The sequence below is a fragment of the Charadrius vociferus genome, unplaced genomic scaffold (assembly GCF_000708025.1).
Source record: "Charadrius vociferus isolate BGI_N301 unplaced genomic scaffold, ASM70802v2 scaffold309, whole genome shotgun sequence".
Classification (NCBI taxonomy): domain Eukaryota; kingdom Metazoa; phylum Chordata; class Aves; order Charadriiformes; family Charadriidae; genus Charadrius; species Charadrius vociferus.
This window is the reverse complement of record NW_009661370.1, coordinates 1,562,900-1,579,228: the sequence shown is the minus strand read 5'-3', so window position 1 is coordinate 1,579,228 and position 16,329 is coordinate 1,562,900. Positions and strand designations below refer to the sequence as shown.

At 37.7% G+C, this 16,329-nt stretch overlaps 1 protein-coding gene across 1 annotated transcript in view; it reads right to left on the bottom strand.

Moving 5' to 3' along the window:
* FMN2 (formin 2) overlaps positions 1 to 16,329 on the bottom strand; it is a 162,720-nt gene that overhangs the window by 98,737 nt on the left and 47,654 nt on the right. Inside the window, exons 5-6 of the mRNA XM_009893653.1 lie at positions 4,932 to 6,445; positions 3,732 to 3,876 (exon numbers count right to left, since the gene is read on the bottom strand). Of these exons, the coding sequence (XP_009891955.1) occupies positions 3,732 to 3,876; positions 4,932 to 6,445 (1,659 nt within the window). The remainder of the gene's footprint in view (positions 1 to 3,731; positions 3,877 to 4,931; positions 6,446 to 16,329) is intronic.

Here is a 16,329-nt window from a genome sequence, read left to right as displayed (position 1 = left end):
CTTTTGCTTGGGTCAAACACCGTAGACGATGAGATCCACTATTTGTCAAAAGGAATATCCAGGTCAAGAGCCCCAGGCTCACAAGTTTCTGAGAGAAATTACTTTAGACAGAATAAGAGGTGACACAGAATCAGACCTATTATGCTCTATATTTCCACTTGTTAGATCTCCTCAGTTCTTCACTGACTCCCCAAGTTACTCATCTTAATCTTTCTTTGCCCCTCTCCCTCTTGGCCTCTGTTCTCCAACCTGCCAATATAAGGTTAGGAAAAAATCTTCAGAATTATACCTGAAATCTCTCCTGAGCAACAGGAACTGAGATATAGCCTGTAGAGTGGTAAAGTTTAAGAAACTCTTTACACAACTAACAAGACATGTATCTGATAAAATTTTTCCATATTTCAAGTCTATGAAACTATGTGGACATGAGCAAAACCAGACTTTGTTTTCCTTCTTAACACTGGCAAAATGAAGGAGACAACAAATAGGGGGAGGTGGGAGGGAGGGGGGAAGAGGGGAGGAAATAACCCAACAAAACTTGCAGTCCAAAGAGCTAAATTTTGGCAAAGTTCTAACAACAGGGACTTATAATGAAAGCCAGACCACTTTAATAGGTAGCAATGGCAGCCCCACCTATAATATAGCCTATAAAGGACTTTCTTTGAAGATTTAGTAGGCATTCTCATTGAGTGAGGCTGCACACATTTACAGCAGCTGAGAATTTGACATATACGTATTAACAGAGCAAAATAAATCACAGCTTTTGCCATAGCACCAAATGAGAGACAGCAAGAACAAAATCAGCTGCATTCACAAATAAGTATTAACACTTCATTTTTTCCTCTTTCTTTAAAGTTCTGGAATGGATTTTAATGTGGCCTTCATTTAGTCTTAGATGTAATATTGCTTTTTTTTAAAAGCATTATTGATTTATATTGTATTAAGTTATATGCAGATGATCATGCCAAGGAAAAAAACAATTAGAACCAATACTTGGGTAAGGTGAAATTAACTCAATCATTACCTCAAAAAAACCCAAACAACCCACAACAACACAGAAAATTTTACCACTTAAAAAGGGGTCACCATTTAGAAATAATTATAACATGTGTATCTATATACATACACAAGCAAACATATGCATATACTCTATGGCATATAGCATAAAAAGCTCTGTGTACAGAACAGCAGCATACTCCAAAATAATTAATCTTCCCAAATCATCCCCAAACTTTCAAATCTTTCTTCAGATTAGCTAGAATTCCCGCCCTCCCCCCTGCCATGTGGCCTTTTCTGTAAATACATTTTTATTTCAGCTTACAATAAAAACATTGCTCTATTAAAATCAGATGTTTACTAAGAGTACCAAATATTTTACGCATTCGAAAGTTATCTGGGCATTTTTTCCTGACTACTATTTCCAATGTAGCTAGTATTTTACATCAAATCTATCTAACCAATACATCCACTCCACACACCCGCACATCAACAAAAGGAGGAAAACCAATTGCCAGACTAGAGCATTTCTGGAAAGCAGTAAAGTGAGTTTTGTGGGTCCTGGTTCTGTTCTGTACAGCTCTCCTTCGTAACTCAACAGGTGACAGAACACATCTGCTTTGCATAACACGATCCTGTAAAAATCACTACAGAAACACTATTTGTAAGATCTTTACAACACCCATAACTATCATAGAAGCCATGTAAGTCAGTAACCACTTAAACAGCACTTGGTTCTTCCTATAAAAACATACTTGTGGAATTACAGCCATGCTTTCTCCAAATAACTGTTCCTTCTGCTAAACATGGATGGACTTCATTATCCGAGTGTTTACTGTGGTATAAATGAAGAGAATTTAAAAAATGAAGGCCTGCATTCCAAACTGCTAAGAGGGCATAAGTAGAATACATTTGTGAAGCTGTTCTAGTTCAATTGTCTCATGTCAATACTATGAAAAGCCCAAACTGGATTTGTCCACGTGAACATTTAACTTCGACATCTGCAATAAATGATAGCTCTAATTGTAGTTCTAACGAATGCCTGTATTATCTATTTGGTTGATCTTTTCCCCACAGATACTACAGTTCAACAAATCAGACTTCTCCATTAGGCAATTTCTCCCTCTTTTGGAGTCCAGCAAATTTGTTTGATCACCAGAGGAAGAGAAATACACAGGGGATTATCTTCTGTCAATTTAGGTGGCCCACAGGAATGTTCGTTCTAGATGACGGCACCTACTTAGATTGCCTTAAACTTCTGTGTGGAAATTTCTGCCAAACAACTTGTTCTTTTCAAAGAAGCTAAGAACAATCAGTCATGTTCATTTATTTTTACCTACATCTTATTAATTTATTGACAACATATCCAAATAAAGAAAAACAAATACTCAGTATTAAAATCCACATCTAATGTTTATTCGTAATCTCTGTCTTTAACCACCATTTACGTTACAGAATTAATCAGTCATCATTTGTACTCTGTTCAGAGATTTGCATCACCAAATCTCATGACATGTGAATGGATCAACAGTTCATAGGCAAAGCATCGGGCATACCTTTGCACTCCTCTTTTTACTTAAAGAGCTATCATACAAATTTAGTTAAGAATAGCCGTTGAAAGAGACTTTGTCTAGAAGAAGGGAAGAAGAGCAAAGATCTTGCACTTTGGAGATTTATTCCAGGAGAGCAAGGTAGCAGCAGCACTGTTACCTTTCCTCCCATCCCAGTTAGTACAGCCTAGTGCAGCACACAGGTACCTGATGAACAGCCACACGAGTGTGGCTTTACTATCCTTCCCAACCATCCAGATAAAGGTTTTATCCAACACCTTGGGGTGATCATCCTAACTTCACTGTGATCATCCTAACTTCACTACCAGTTCTGTTGCCTGCACAGGAAAGAATGCCTGCATGTTTATATTGCTGACCTAGGTGAGTCTGTGGGGGCAAGATCTCCAGAACTACTAGGTGGAGAGGTCATATCCAAACATAAGATCTACTGCATGAAGATTCTGAAGAGTCTCACTGTACATCCAATGTGGAAAAAAAAAGTCCTGTATAGGGTTAACCTGTATGTTAAAAGATGATAGAAAGAACAGTCTAGTCTTGAATTGAGTACAGGAATGTGAACACAAGATAAAACAAGAACTTTAACTGTTGTTTAGGATTCTACACAAAAACATTCTTCTCTAGAGCCTGGAAGTTTACTTGCAAACTAATTATCATACCACCACAATTTATTTTTTACATAGATACTAAGATTACAGCTCTCTAGTCATCTAAATATTCAGATTCAATTATCTTACGCCAGGGTTTAAACTTCTACATTTAAAATAGGCTTCCTAATTTTATTTTATTGTACACCATTCCACTTCAAGAAACCAGCTTGATTAATGTTGGATTTTCCCAACTGTGCTTGTCATTTATGGTATGCATAAACTTCACATTCACTATATATATAGGAACACAACACAAACTTACAACTCTTATGATTGGTATAACATTAGGACTTAGATTTTTAAATGTAATTTTTTCTCTGAAGTCATGGTAATTCACATGCAACTCATATAGCTTTGAAACCCATCCTACATTCTCTCCTTTTCTGATATCTCTATATAGTGTATATATAAACGGTAACAATTTCACACCGGGCAAAATTCATCTCAGCTGCATGCAAAAATCTGTCCTTATGTAAAAACCAGCCTAGAAAAGATCTGAAATTAAATGAGTACTCACTTGTTTAGTCTTTGTTTTTGTAATGGTGTCCGAAATGGGTTTCTTCCTCTCTTTAACAGCTGTTTTAGAAAACAGTTCTTCAAACTCATGATAATCTATGGAAGGCTCTTCAATTTTTTCCCACACAAGTGAAGCACTAGAATCTCTAAAGTTAAGCAAAAGACCTATGTAGGGCAATGTCAAACTAAATAAAGTCATAAATGGAGGAATGAAGAAAATAAAATAGCAGCAATTTAAAAGTTGTTGCCTAACTTCTACTAGCAGCATTTTGATAAGATATACTGTTAATTCTCCCCCATACTTCTTTGTTCACACACAATAATGGTCAGGCTCATTTACAGTCACACCCTTTAGATAAACAGGAATATAAATAGGCCGTATATAGGCTGTAAAACACACAGACATGGACACAAAGGGAAGTAGAAATAGACAATTATTTGCAGACCACCTGTGTGACAGTGCCAAGAACTTGAAAAGGAAGAAATTAATCATTAAATAAGAGCAGAAGAGTTTTACAATCAGTACTCCGAGACATAAATACAAGATTAATAAGGAAACTTCTTTTCATGATCAAGAACGGTATTTTACAAACAAATGAAAAACATCAACATCCGAAAATAATTATATCAAGGTCATATCAAAGTAAGGGCTACCAGAACAGCTTTATGGTGCCATGCAAATAAATTGCAGTTTGAATCTGCCTACTGAGTGTTCAAGATGCGGGAAAAGAAAAAGGATTTCTAGGTCACTGGAGAAAGGAGAGAGGATAAAATGCGTTCAGCATACAGTCATCTAGAAGACACTACCAAGACTTGCAAGCAGCTCCAGAGAGAGACCAACGCTATCTTGAAAGTTGAGGGGAAGCACAAATATGACATTTTAAAAAGCCATCTCACAGAACGCTTAGTGGCACACAGTCACCCCCAGACTCTGGTCAACACATAGCATGTAACCCCAAAGGACAGCTGAAAACACTATCCTCATAGAGCTTTCATGTGCAAATAATGTTACTCAGTTTGTTCATTTTACACAAAATGGGCCCCCCATTTACATATCCAACTATAAATAAAATCCTGTTTGCAATAAGGTTCTTGCAAAGACCTGCCGAGCAGTACATAAAGACTTTTGCTCATAACATATGACACTATCAGGACATCCATAAAGTCAAAACACCATTCTCTTCACAACCCTACAGCTTACCTTTTACTGTGGAGCTGAATTCTTGTCCAGTAAAGAGGCTTCATTGGCCGAGAAGGTTCTATTACATGTTTCCTGCTCCCTTTCTCCTGATTCACCCCCATTGCAAATAAACCAGATGGTAATGGAGGAGGAAGAAAACCACAGACCTGTGGAACTGCTGGGTAGGTGCTGCCCTGGGCTGATGCTGGAAGGGGTGGTGCTTCTCCAGGCAAAGGAGGTGGGGCTGGAGGTGGCATCCCCAACCCAGGCAGAGGTGGTGGTGGAGGGGGGACACCAGCACCAGGCAGAGGTGGTGGAGGAGGTGGTGGAGGGGGAACACCAGCACCAGGCAGAGGTGGTGGAGGAGGTGGTGGAGGGGGAACACCAGCACCAGGCAGAGGTGGTGGAGGAGGTGGAGGCGGGACGACCCCTCCAGGCAGAGGTGGTGGAGGTGGTGGCAGTCCTGCTCCAGGCAGAGGTAGTGCTGGAGGTGGGGGTGGCAGTGCCAGGCCAGGCAGAGGAGGAGGTGGGGGAGGGACACAAGTCCCAGGTAAAGGTGGTGGTGGAGGGGGAGGTGGGATGCCCACACTGGGCAGAGAGGGTGGGACTCCTGCTCCGGGCAAAGGTGGTGGTAGTGGTGGTGGTGGTACTCCAGCACATGGCAGAGGAGGGGCTGGAGACAGAATCAGTATCTGCCCAGTTGGCAAAGGTGGAGGAGGAGGAGGGGCTGGTGGCATGCCCGGCAAAGAGTGGCCCAGGTATGGCACTGCTGAGGCAGCAGAAGGAGGGAGTCCTGAGCCGGGCAGGGGTGGTGGGGGTGGTATTCCTGCCATGGACATGGGAGTGGCAAGGAAAGGGCCATGTGCTCCAGACAGGGGAGCAGCCGGTTCAGTGGCTGGCAGTGATGGGGGAATGCTACATGTGGGCTCAGGGGGCAAAGAAGGAGGATGTTCACTACAAGTCACATCTGCAGTACTTAGAAGTTGATGAGAATCTGGCATTTCAGTCTCTCCTTCAAATGCAAGGGACAAATTAACTTTGGATCCTGGAAGAGGTGACTGCGGCATACTCTGTACTGATTGGCTTGCATCCAGCGGCACTGAGATTAGCTTCGGCGACAGAATTAAGGAGATTTCAGAACAAAATGTGGGCTGTAGTTCTAGAGCTGGCAATTTCTGAGGTGGCCCGTCACTTTTGCCCCCTTCTAAGTGTGGTGGGGGGGGTGGCTGTGGCAGTGCATTGGCTGAAGGCATTGTGTGTGTTAAATAATCCTCCGTTGGTGACGTTTGTACGGATCTTGCTTGTGACACAGTCCTGGATACAGTCTCCTCTCCGTTCGTTTGAAGAGTCACACTGGTGAGTTCCCTGCAGACTGCGTGCGTGTGCTCATTTTCCTGCTCCTTCCCAGAAGCCTGTACCTCTGCAGCAGGGAACTGTTTCTCTAGTGCTGCAATTTTGGTCCTCAGATCCTCGATAGTTTGCTCAAGTTGTTGGATGACACTGGCACGCTCCTCTGATTTCGCCTCAAAATCATCCTTCAAAAGAAAATAAATATATGATAAGCACAAAACATATAACTTTCATCACTATATAAAAAAAATAAACTTAGATCAAGAATATCGGTATTCCAGATGTTCTGATATAAGCCAGTTTAGACAAGCCTTCAAAAATGGAGGTATCATTTTGGCTAGGTGCATCTTACAGTGGAAGACGACAGCTTAGGAAAATGACTTGCTTCAGTATGAAACTACCCTCATCAAAATGAGCATATTTTAGACCGTGTTTATATTTGGCAAAACCAAAAGTCAGCAGCGACCCCTACCTACCCCCACATACCCTGACCAAGAAAACAACCAACCACTGAGCACAAGTAGTGTAAGCATTTGTGCATGGATATGCAGACACGGCGGTTGGAAGGGCACTGCATTACTTTAACTGTGTTAACTGAAACTGCTAACTAGTTCTTCAAAGGGATGCACTGTGAATAACAGACTCAACACACTACTGACCGCTGAGTTTCAATATACACCTTAATGATACAATACAGATTAGGAATGCAGAACATAACAAACGTGCACTTCTCAGAAACAACTAATCTCAGAAGAGAGTAATTATGTTTTTGTCCAGCCAGCATGCTTGGGAAGGAAAAGAAGTAAGACAAAATTAAGAGAACTTTCCTCCCACCCAAAATTTGAAACTCCTCTGCCAAGTGACAGACTGCGAGTGAGTAACATTAGAAAAGCTTCCTGTCTGGAATGGATATTCTGTATTTGACAGTTTCAACATTTTTTGTATCTTCCTCTGAAGCATCTGATCTTGCTTGCTGTAGACTGAGTAGAGGAACCATTAGCCTTAAATAGCACAATACTTCCTATCTTTTTAAATAAATACCAGTAAAAACCTGTACTAAGTTTAATGTGTAAGTGCTTTTATCAAAAGGTAGCAAAAGAAGCAACCTAGTCCAAAAATAGTCATTTGTACTTATTCAGTAAAGTCAAACAGGAACTAGAATAAACGTGACTTTACAACACAAAATCTTTTAATAAAGAACTACTTATTTTCTAGTTGCATGCACTTACTTTTTGTACTTCCCTCCACCCCTTCAAATTTGGAATATTGGTCAGCACTTCAAGCATTTAGTTGAATTAAGTTTGTCATGCAACACGTTTCCCAAGTGGTTGCAGCAAAAGTTTACTGCCTTTTTGTTCACTTTTATAAAATCATAAGCTTCATGGATGAGACTGCTTACTTCACAGGAAATCTTTCAAATATTGAGATTTTACAGGTCTTGTAAAGAAGCCTACAAATAAACATACAATACCTGATATACTAATTGCCTTGATTTGTTTCAGGAAGATGATGTTTTTCATCTCATCCTTTGACACATGAAACATTTAAAAGTCATTTTTCTTTCTGGAAAATGAAGTTGTAACTTCCAGCTGAGGACTATTAATAAAATATATGTTCATTAATACTTTAAAAATTGTTTCTGCACAGAATTGGTTTTCAAACATAAAATTTCAATTTTGTGGTTGTCTTAGAGCTTCCCAGCTGTCCTAAAGCAATCCCAGAAATAAAACAGCAGCTACTATATTTAAGCCAAATGGTGTTTGATTTTGAAGCACCTTTATCAAAACTTACAGTCCTCTACATTGTTTGAACTTTCTGGAATGACAGTTTGAACTGAAAGTTATGGATTACAACTAGGTCTCCCTACCAAATTTTGAAGAGAAATGTAAACCAGAGAAAGGAACATCAAAAAATGTTTTTTCAATGAACAGTGAAGGAATGAACACAGCAGACATATTAACAAACAGTATTATAACAAGGAAAAAGTCTGAAAAAGGCATTTCCATTACAGACTACTCATGGTGCTTCAATCCACTCAGTTTCCTTTAATAACTCAATACTTTTGCCGAAGAACTTCATTATAAAGCAGAAAGAGAATATTTTATTACCCCTTTGTTTCATCTGCTCTTATCCCCCTACCAGTCACCTGCAAATACAATAATAAGGCCTATCAATTCTTCAAAAGGCAACATTATCAAAGGAAATTTGTTCCTAGGATTATTGAAGCCACACAACAGTTTTCAGTTATTTGAGAACAAATCCAGTTTCCCCAGACTGCAACTCTCCTAAGCTCCCATTTTGCACTGTAAGGACAGTCCACCAAGAATTTTCTGACACATACAGCCTCCCAATTCTATCTGAATTAGAAAATTCATTCCTGCCACAAACAAACTGAAGCCAAGAGGATTAGACATAATATTAAATGGTTCTGAAGAAATTTACCTTAATGATGGCTGATCTCAGAACAGTTCACTGTTTTAAAAACTCCTTTACTCAGGAGATGGGATTCAACTTTTCACAAGAAAAAGAGGTAATCCTCAAATCCTGAAATTCTACCTGAACTACAGGAAAAACCTAGAATTCACTGTTTTACAAGAGAATTTATCCTGTAGAGCATGCAATTGCTTTCAAAAGAAGAAGTATTTTTTTAAAGTTTAAAAAAAAAAACGGGCAATCAAGTGAGATGATTAAGCAATTCAGACAAGAAAAAAAAAGTATTGATGAATTACAGTGACTTTTTACCCCATGCTCTAAGAAACAATTTTTCTGCTGTCCTTGAGACGTAGCATTTCAAACAACCTGGTTATTTGCTATTGTGTTGTTACCTAAGAATCACCAATATATCCAGGTTTTCACAGAAACAGCATATTATGAACAAATGAGATATTTATCCAGAGGAAATTACATACTTTGAATTTATTTGATTTAAAAAACAAACAGACAAAACCCAAACCAAAGCCTGAGAATTTACATGCTTCAGTAATTATTTTAGATAGAGATATTTTTAATTGACTTTTAAGATGCCCTCAGACTAGTTTAATTAGATTTCTGCCTTTCCCCTAGCAAGAAGCTTAAAGTCTTGCTCTAGATAAGAAAGGGCTGTATCAAACAAACATAAGTCACAGCATGTTTCCAATATCCTCGACAAGGAAGGAAATGCAAAATATATGTAAGTCCAATCAGAAATGAAAATTAGACAGTTTTCTTAGAAGAATCAGTAAGGGAAGACTTAATTTTTCACACATGTAAAAGATGGTCAAAAGCTGTTGACAAGAACCAGAAGACCCAGATAAAAAAAATACACATAATGAAAAGAAGGTTTTTCTAATCGAAAGGACAATTCCACAGCAGAAACCTACGGGGTTTAAAAGAGATATGAGGGAACTCTGTCTTGCCTAGAGTTCTTACCCAGGACCCAGGTACTGTGGAAGAGTCTTCTTTCTGTAAAGAAAGAAAGAAAGGTGGAAGCTTAAGCCTTGCTTTATCCAGGTGACTTCAGTGTGAAAGATGTGATCAGGAAAAAAGTTCCAGAGGTGTATGGCTATAGAATGGTGCACAGCATTTCCCAAACAGGTTGTACGTGTTCCATGTGCCTGACTGTGTCTGTGTTGCACTGATAGACTTGTGTGTGTACAGTATCCAACTGATCTGGGATTACTAGCTTTACTGTATAAAGGTTGTACACTTGGATCTGCACATGTACCAAAAGCCCATACATTACATCCAATTCATTCCAATCTTGTCATGTTTTCCACATGTGCACATCAGATGTCCAGCATAAAGCTGATCTATATGGATAGAACACGCCCAGGATCTTCAAACATGTAACAGCTCAGATTGCAGCTACCTTCTTTACTGAGTCCGACGTCCTAGTTTCTCAGATGAGCGACTGAAACGTACAGACCCTTCTACAACTAAATTTCCAAGCAGAAAAAAACTCCACACATCTGCGCAATTTAGCCCTAGTCTATATTTATATATATACAAACACATATATTTGTGTGTCTATATTATATATTTATCTATATCTATCTCAACTTGCATTCACTTATATACTTTATGAACAGCCATAATGTGTCTTTTTCTACTGAAAATAAACATAATGGCAGTTCTTAATGGTAATTTTGGAATATTTGAAAAATTAAGACACATTACATTTTAGTTTAGAAGTTGTTGGCTTGTAATAGTAGAAGGCATTAAGTTGCATCAGCAGTTTGATCATTTTCAGCAATTTGTCACTTAGTGTCATGAAATTTCCTCTCTGGGTAGAATTCATAATGACATGATAGGATTATACCTCTAGGGCTTTTCCCCAAAAAAAACTTTAACCTTGTAGTTTCTCTACATCAGAATTCATGATTCAGAACCTATACTGCTACCTGATTGCAAGCATGCACAGGGAATAGAAGCATACAGTTAAACAGGACTATGATGGCAAAATAAAAGACCCTTCAGGTCTTCCAGTAAGTCTACACCCGGTGTCGCTAGCAGCATCCGGTTACTCGAAAGGATGCTCTTTCCAACCACTCTGTTAACAAATGCCTCTTTTCTACACGAAGGGAAAATTTTTTGAGTGCGCATGCTCACCGAATGGCACAAAGTACTGACACAGTAAGAATTTAATTCAGAGAAATGTGATCTCTATTCAGGTTTCTTTTAAAGCTGTCATTTTCAAAGCTGCTTCTTACAACTGCAGATCAACCTTAAGAAAAGGAGACAACATTTTAACAGGAATTTTCAGTGCTACAGCAATTGTACAATGACAAATACTGATGGACACTTGATTTGCCTTCAAACAAAATAGCTTCCATTTAATTAACTCTCGCATTTCACTTAATCCTCAAAGCCCATTGCAGCATTTTAGTTTTACAGTAGTAGAAGTTGAGTCAAAAGCTGGCAAATTTGCCAATGGCATGAGGGAGAACTGCTGAAGGAGTAGAATTATTACCGGATACTAGTTTCTTCCTCAGACTATGAGATCAAATCTTTTTTGAGAAGGTTTTATTATACTGAAGATGCATGTACGGGGACAAAGGAGACACGTTTTCACAATAGTTTAAGCTACTCTCCATGTTTCTTCGTACAACCACAAGGAAACATGATGAACAGCTCCCCAGGATAGCACTGAACAAGCAAGCCCTGGAAGAGAAACTTCAGCCCTGCCTGAAGTGATAAACTTTATTTGGTGGATGTTACCTATCTCCCACACAGTGACACGCTGCACCATATGGATTACACCAGCTTGCACTGTACTAGCATTGGGACTATGTAGCTCTTCCTAAGCTAAAGAGCTAAGACATGTCTCTTTAACCAAGAGGTTTTGTCATAACCTATCGTGGGTGGCAGAAAAAACCTAACCCATTTCATGAAGAAATCAGTAAGTATTGCAATTCAAATAGTTCAAATAAACACAAATAGTTCAAATAAACAAACATAGGATCAGCAGGGAGCATGGACCTTTGAAGAAAGATGCATGGATTACAAATGCCAACTTTTAAAGCTGGAAGACAGAAGAACACAGTTTTGTTCAGGTTCACTTTCTTGAAGCTTCTGTTCCTGAACAGTTTGAATTCCATATCCTTGGGCTAAATGCACTTCAGAGGATAAGATCCCAGTTCGCATTTTAGTAAATAATAATAATAATAAAAAAAAAACCAAAAACCCAAACCCCAACCTGAAATGCATCAAAGATTGAAAGAGTTTTCTCTCTATAAGTTGTAAGACTCTTAACTGAGCTGAAATATAACCTTAGGTTATCTGCAAGTTCTGCTACAATAGGAACCTCAGAAGAATTTTTGTAGACTGCAGACAAGACAAGATAAAATAAAATCTCACAGACCCACTGACCACCCTAGGAGCTACACAACAGTCAAGTATAATTACTGCCATCTTACATAATATTACTTTTAGCCTGCACAAATAGCATTTTCCAGCCTGATTGCCCAGAAAGTTTTAGACCAGCTTTATTTGCAAAAAAAAAAACAACCAAAAAAACCCCCCAAACAACACCACCCCCTGCCCAAGTCTTGAAGGCTTCTCTCCTAGCATATATCAAATATCATTATTAGAGAAGCATGAAACAGTTCAGCAGTAAACAATAGACTTTGAAAAAGTCTCATGCCTCCATATAGCTTCACCTAGCCCAGAAACTGGTTTAACTGTTCTGTCACTCACCCAATGTAAAACAAGTATGTAAATGGAAATAAGCATAGAAAAGAGCAAAAAAAAAAAACAAAAACACTGAAAAAGAGGTTCAACTTTATTAACTTTAATATAATCTTATTTTGCCTATTTCTGCTGGGTTTTTAGGTGTTCTGCTGTTGATCGCAAGGAGACTTCTAGAATAGAATTAGCTGCACTTGGGTCTTTCAGCAGATGAAGAGAGAATGAAAACCTCAACGCCTATACCAGCAATCCAATAAGAAACAGGTACCTTAATAATCACAGATTTCCTTAAAAGTTGGGATAAAACTGTTCTGGATTTATTTTCTGCTCAGAATTTAGGCTGTTTATTGAAATTACTATCACATGATAAATCACTTCCTTTCTTCTATTGCCTGCATTTGTCCTAAAGTATTTTAGCTATGAGTCTAAAAAGTGTGAGTAGTGTTCCTATATATCCAGGCCAAGGCAACCATCCGCCTCAGTCTGTTAAAACAAAATAAAATTTATCATAGCTTGAACATTACCACATTGTCATACTAGAGAAAGGAGCTGAACTTTTTCCCACAGGGCCTTTTCTTAATTTTAGATTCAACTTGAGATTGACCAGCAACCTGGGAACTAGTCACTGTTTAAATTATCTTATTCTATTATTATTTCTGTGTTCTTTATATACAGAAACTATACTAGTTTTTATGCTAGAAATATCAGTAAGGATTCTATTGCCCAAACCGTGAACATCAATAATCTAAATTTGAAGGACTTGGAATGCCTGACGGTCCAGTACCGGAGAACACAAAAGGTAATGATTTTCCAGGTGAACTTTGCCACAAGCAACTGTCCAGAGTGTGATGCTTCTACACAGTACTTGCCCTTTTTATCCAAGAGTTCAGCCAGACCACAAAATGGGAGGTTCCCATGTTGCTTTTGTTTCAGGCTTCCAGCAGGGAATAAGCAGCAAAAAATATCCACAGCAAGAATAAATCTTTGTAGAAAAGGAAGAACAGTCTTCACTACCCTGAAATATGAGCCTACTACTCACAACAGAAGAAGTTTGGAAAAATGGTGTAAGAGTCTTCACAAATGTATCCATGAATATGCTGAAGGCAGGGGGCTGGAGGTCAGTCAGCTTCTCTAACTCTTTGAAAGTGTGAAGGCTATATTAGAAGCAAAGCTGTATCATTTTGGGTGAGAGAACATTAGATAAAAATCAAACACAATCAAATCATCAAAGATGAGCTTTATCTTTTGAGAGGTGAAGTAAGAACTTTTTGGTATCATGGACATTAAAAAAAAATATTTTTCTCTTCAGAAAAAGTCAAATATTGGGAAAAACAAAGTAAGTAAGTAACATTCAGAAATATGAGAGTCAATTTTTATCAGTAGTTTTGGGTTTTGAATATACCTATTGGCATAATCTCCAAAGAACAAAAAAAAGAAAAATATGTATTTAAAAATACAGAAAAAAAGTGATTTTACTGGTTTTACTTTTACCAAATTAAGATGGAGAACCTAATGATAACTATGTTTTGATTTGATTACAAGTAGAAGTTAAAGTGGTTAGTCTGTTTTTTATCCACAGAATAAAAATTCTTCTCAGCCTTACTTTTAAGTTCTCATTCAAGTATGGCAATATACGATGGTTATGGTTGTTTTCCTGTTTTGGTTTGGGTTTTTTATTGTTGTTTTTTTAAAATAATTTTGGCTATTTCTACGTTTAAATAAAAAAAATCCATTTTTACTAAGAAAAGCATTTCTCATCTCTTTTCCGCACACACGGTCCTGTGGAAATTCTCAGGATCTACACCACTGTAAAGTAACACCTGACCTTTAATGCTGAGAGAAACAAAAGAATAATTTAATCTCTAGAACATGGCTCATTTTTGACTGGATGAGGTCTCTCAAACAGGTTAAGACAAGTCGACAAATGAGATCAGTCTGCCCTGCTAGCAATGTCACAAGTAAAATTTTCTTTCACTGACCAGATATTCTTTGGAGACACGTTTTATGGAACATGCATCTATATGTGTGTGTATATACACATATGCACACACATACACACAAACTTATATATACACACTTTTTCATACTGTGGTCTTGTATTTAATATGACTTCTTCATATGTTCTCTTTTTAATTTCTGTGGAGTTCTTTAAAAAAAATTTGGAAGGTAGGTAAGTACTATAATAACTAAAATATTCTATGTAATCCATATATAGTATGGTATCATTGAATATACATAAACTCTTTGTTTCCACTTGTCTCCAAAAGGTGAGAGGAATTTCATACAGAAATAATCAAAATCCCAATTTAAAGGAAATTTTGGGACAGGGGGAGTTTATAGATTTTCATGTGAAATAGGATTGCAGTTTTAGAGAGAGAATTTAAGAAAAAAATGTATTTTAATAATTCATAAATACAGCTCTGCTATGTATTTTGCTCTGACCAGGATTGCATAGATGGAACACTCTCTCAATTTACGTATTTTCACAAGTACAAAGAGTGAGGAGTCAAAGAAAAAAATAGAAAACAATTTAAAGCTGCATTTTCAATAAGTGTATGCCTATCATGCATTTCTATTCATTGTTCCTGCAGAGAAGTGACAGTGCTCTGCTAGTATTTTACAAGGAGCTTACTGTAAAAGGCAAGACAAAAAAACCCATACTAGTGCTCAGAATCACGCACAGACAAAAAAGAGAGGTAATTCATCCTATCCAAGCCCTATCCCATATAATAATTCACCTCTTGAGAAAGAAGAAAGTCCCTCTCATTATAGCCAAGGATTTTAAGTAACACTAAGTAATTCTGGTTAAAACAAGTTTCTCAGTTCTACTCTTATTTCTCCTTGTTTTCCCATCAATGACAGAAGAAAGGGAAGTCTGTAAATCCTAAGTCAACTTCCATTGGATAGAATTTACAAGCACACTGTTCAGGCTTTATTATTGCCTGAAACTTCAGGTTGGTGCTACTTTTCAAAGAAGTTGTACCTAAAATGACAAAAAAAGGCTGTCTGGTAGTGCCCAAGTATAAAGCATAGTCAAAATGGAAAATGCAGAATGCTCATTATAATTACAATGCAAAACTTATATTATGCACAACCATATTCTCATAGAAGTCTGTGATGTAGAAGTTGTGAAATCAGATTAATCGCTTGAAACAGTAGTTTCTTGAGAATTTTAATCAATGCCTGTAAGTTCATAGTATTTGATTTAGAAGTAACTCACAGGAAATACATGTGCTTTTAGAGCACACATTTTCATATCCTTAAGCTGTTATCAAAACAACACATCAGAAACATAGCAAGTCTTATCATTTGACCACGGACTAGGCAAAGCAGGAAGTACATATTAGCACTACCACAGAGCTATCCCTGGAGATGAGCAAAATCCTGAGAAAAACAACCAAACATCTAAGCCAGCCTTGCTTGAGGGGGGCTGCTGGTGTGGTAGGGATTGGACAGCATGACCTCCTGATGTCTATTCAGCCTTAAAGTATTCTACGCTTTTTATGTTATTTCAGAGATATAATTGAGGTAGCATGACACGTATCAAAGATGAAAAACGGAATAAAGAGACTTTCAAATTGAAATGAGCATATAAGTAAAACTTCATCTTGACATTAACATCAAGAACGCAGATTAGAACAAAACAAATTTTAGTCTCACCATGGCCAGGAGGAAGAGTGCAAAAATGTGCTATTGTCACTCCACTGAAAATTATACCAACGTATTGTTCCTTTTAAAGAAGCAAACCCTGCCTTCAAGCAAAACAACGGAAGTCAATCCAAGTATTGTGAAGTCTGGATATAATACAAAATACTAACATTTGTTCTGAGAATTAACTGCCTCTATTTTTCTACCACACAGGCTTGACATATTATACTCCTTTATTTATTTTTATTTAAATATG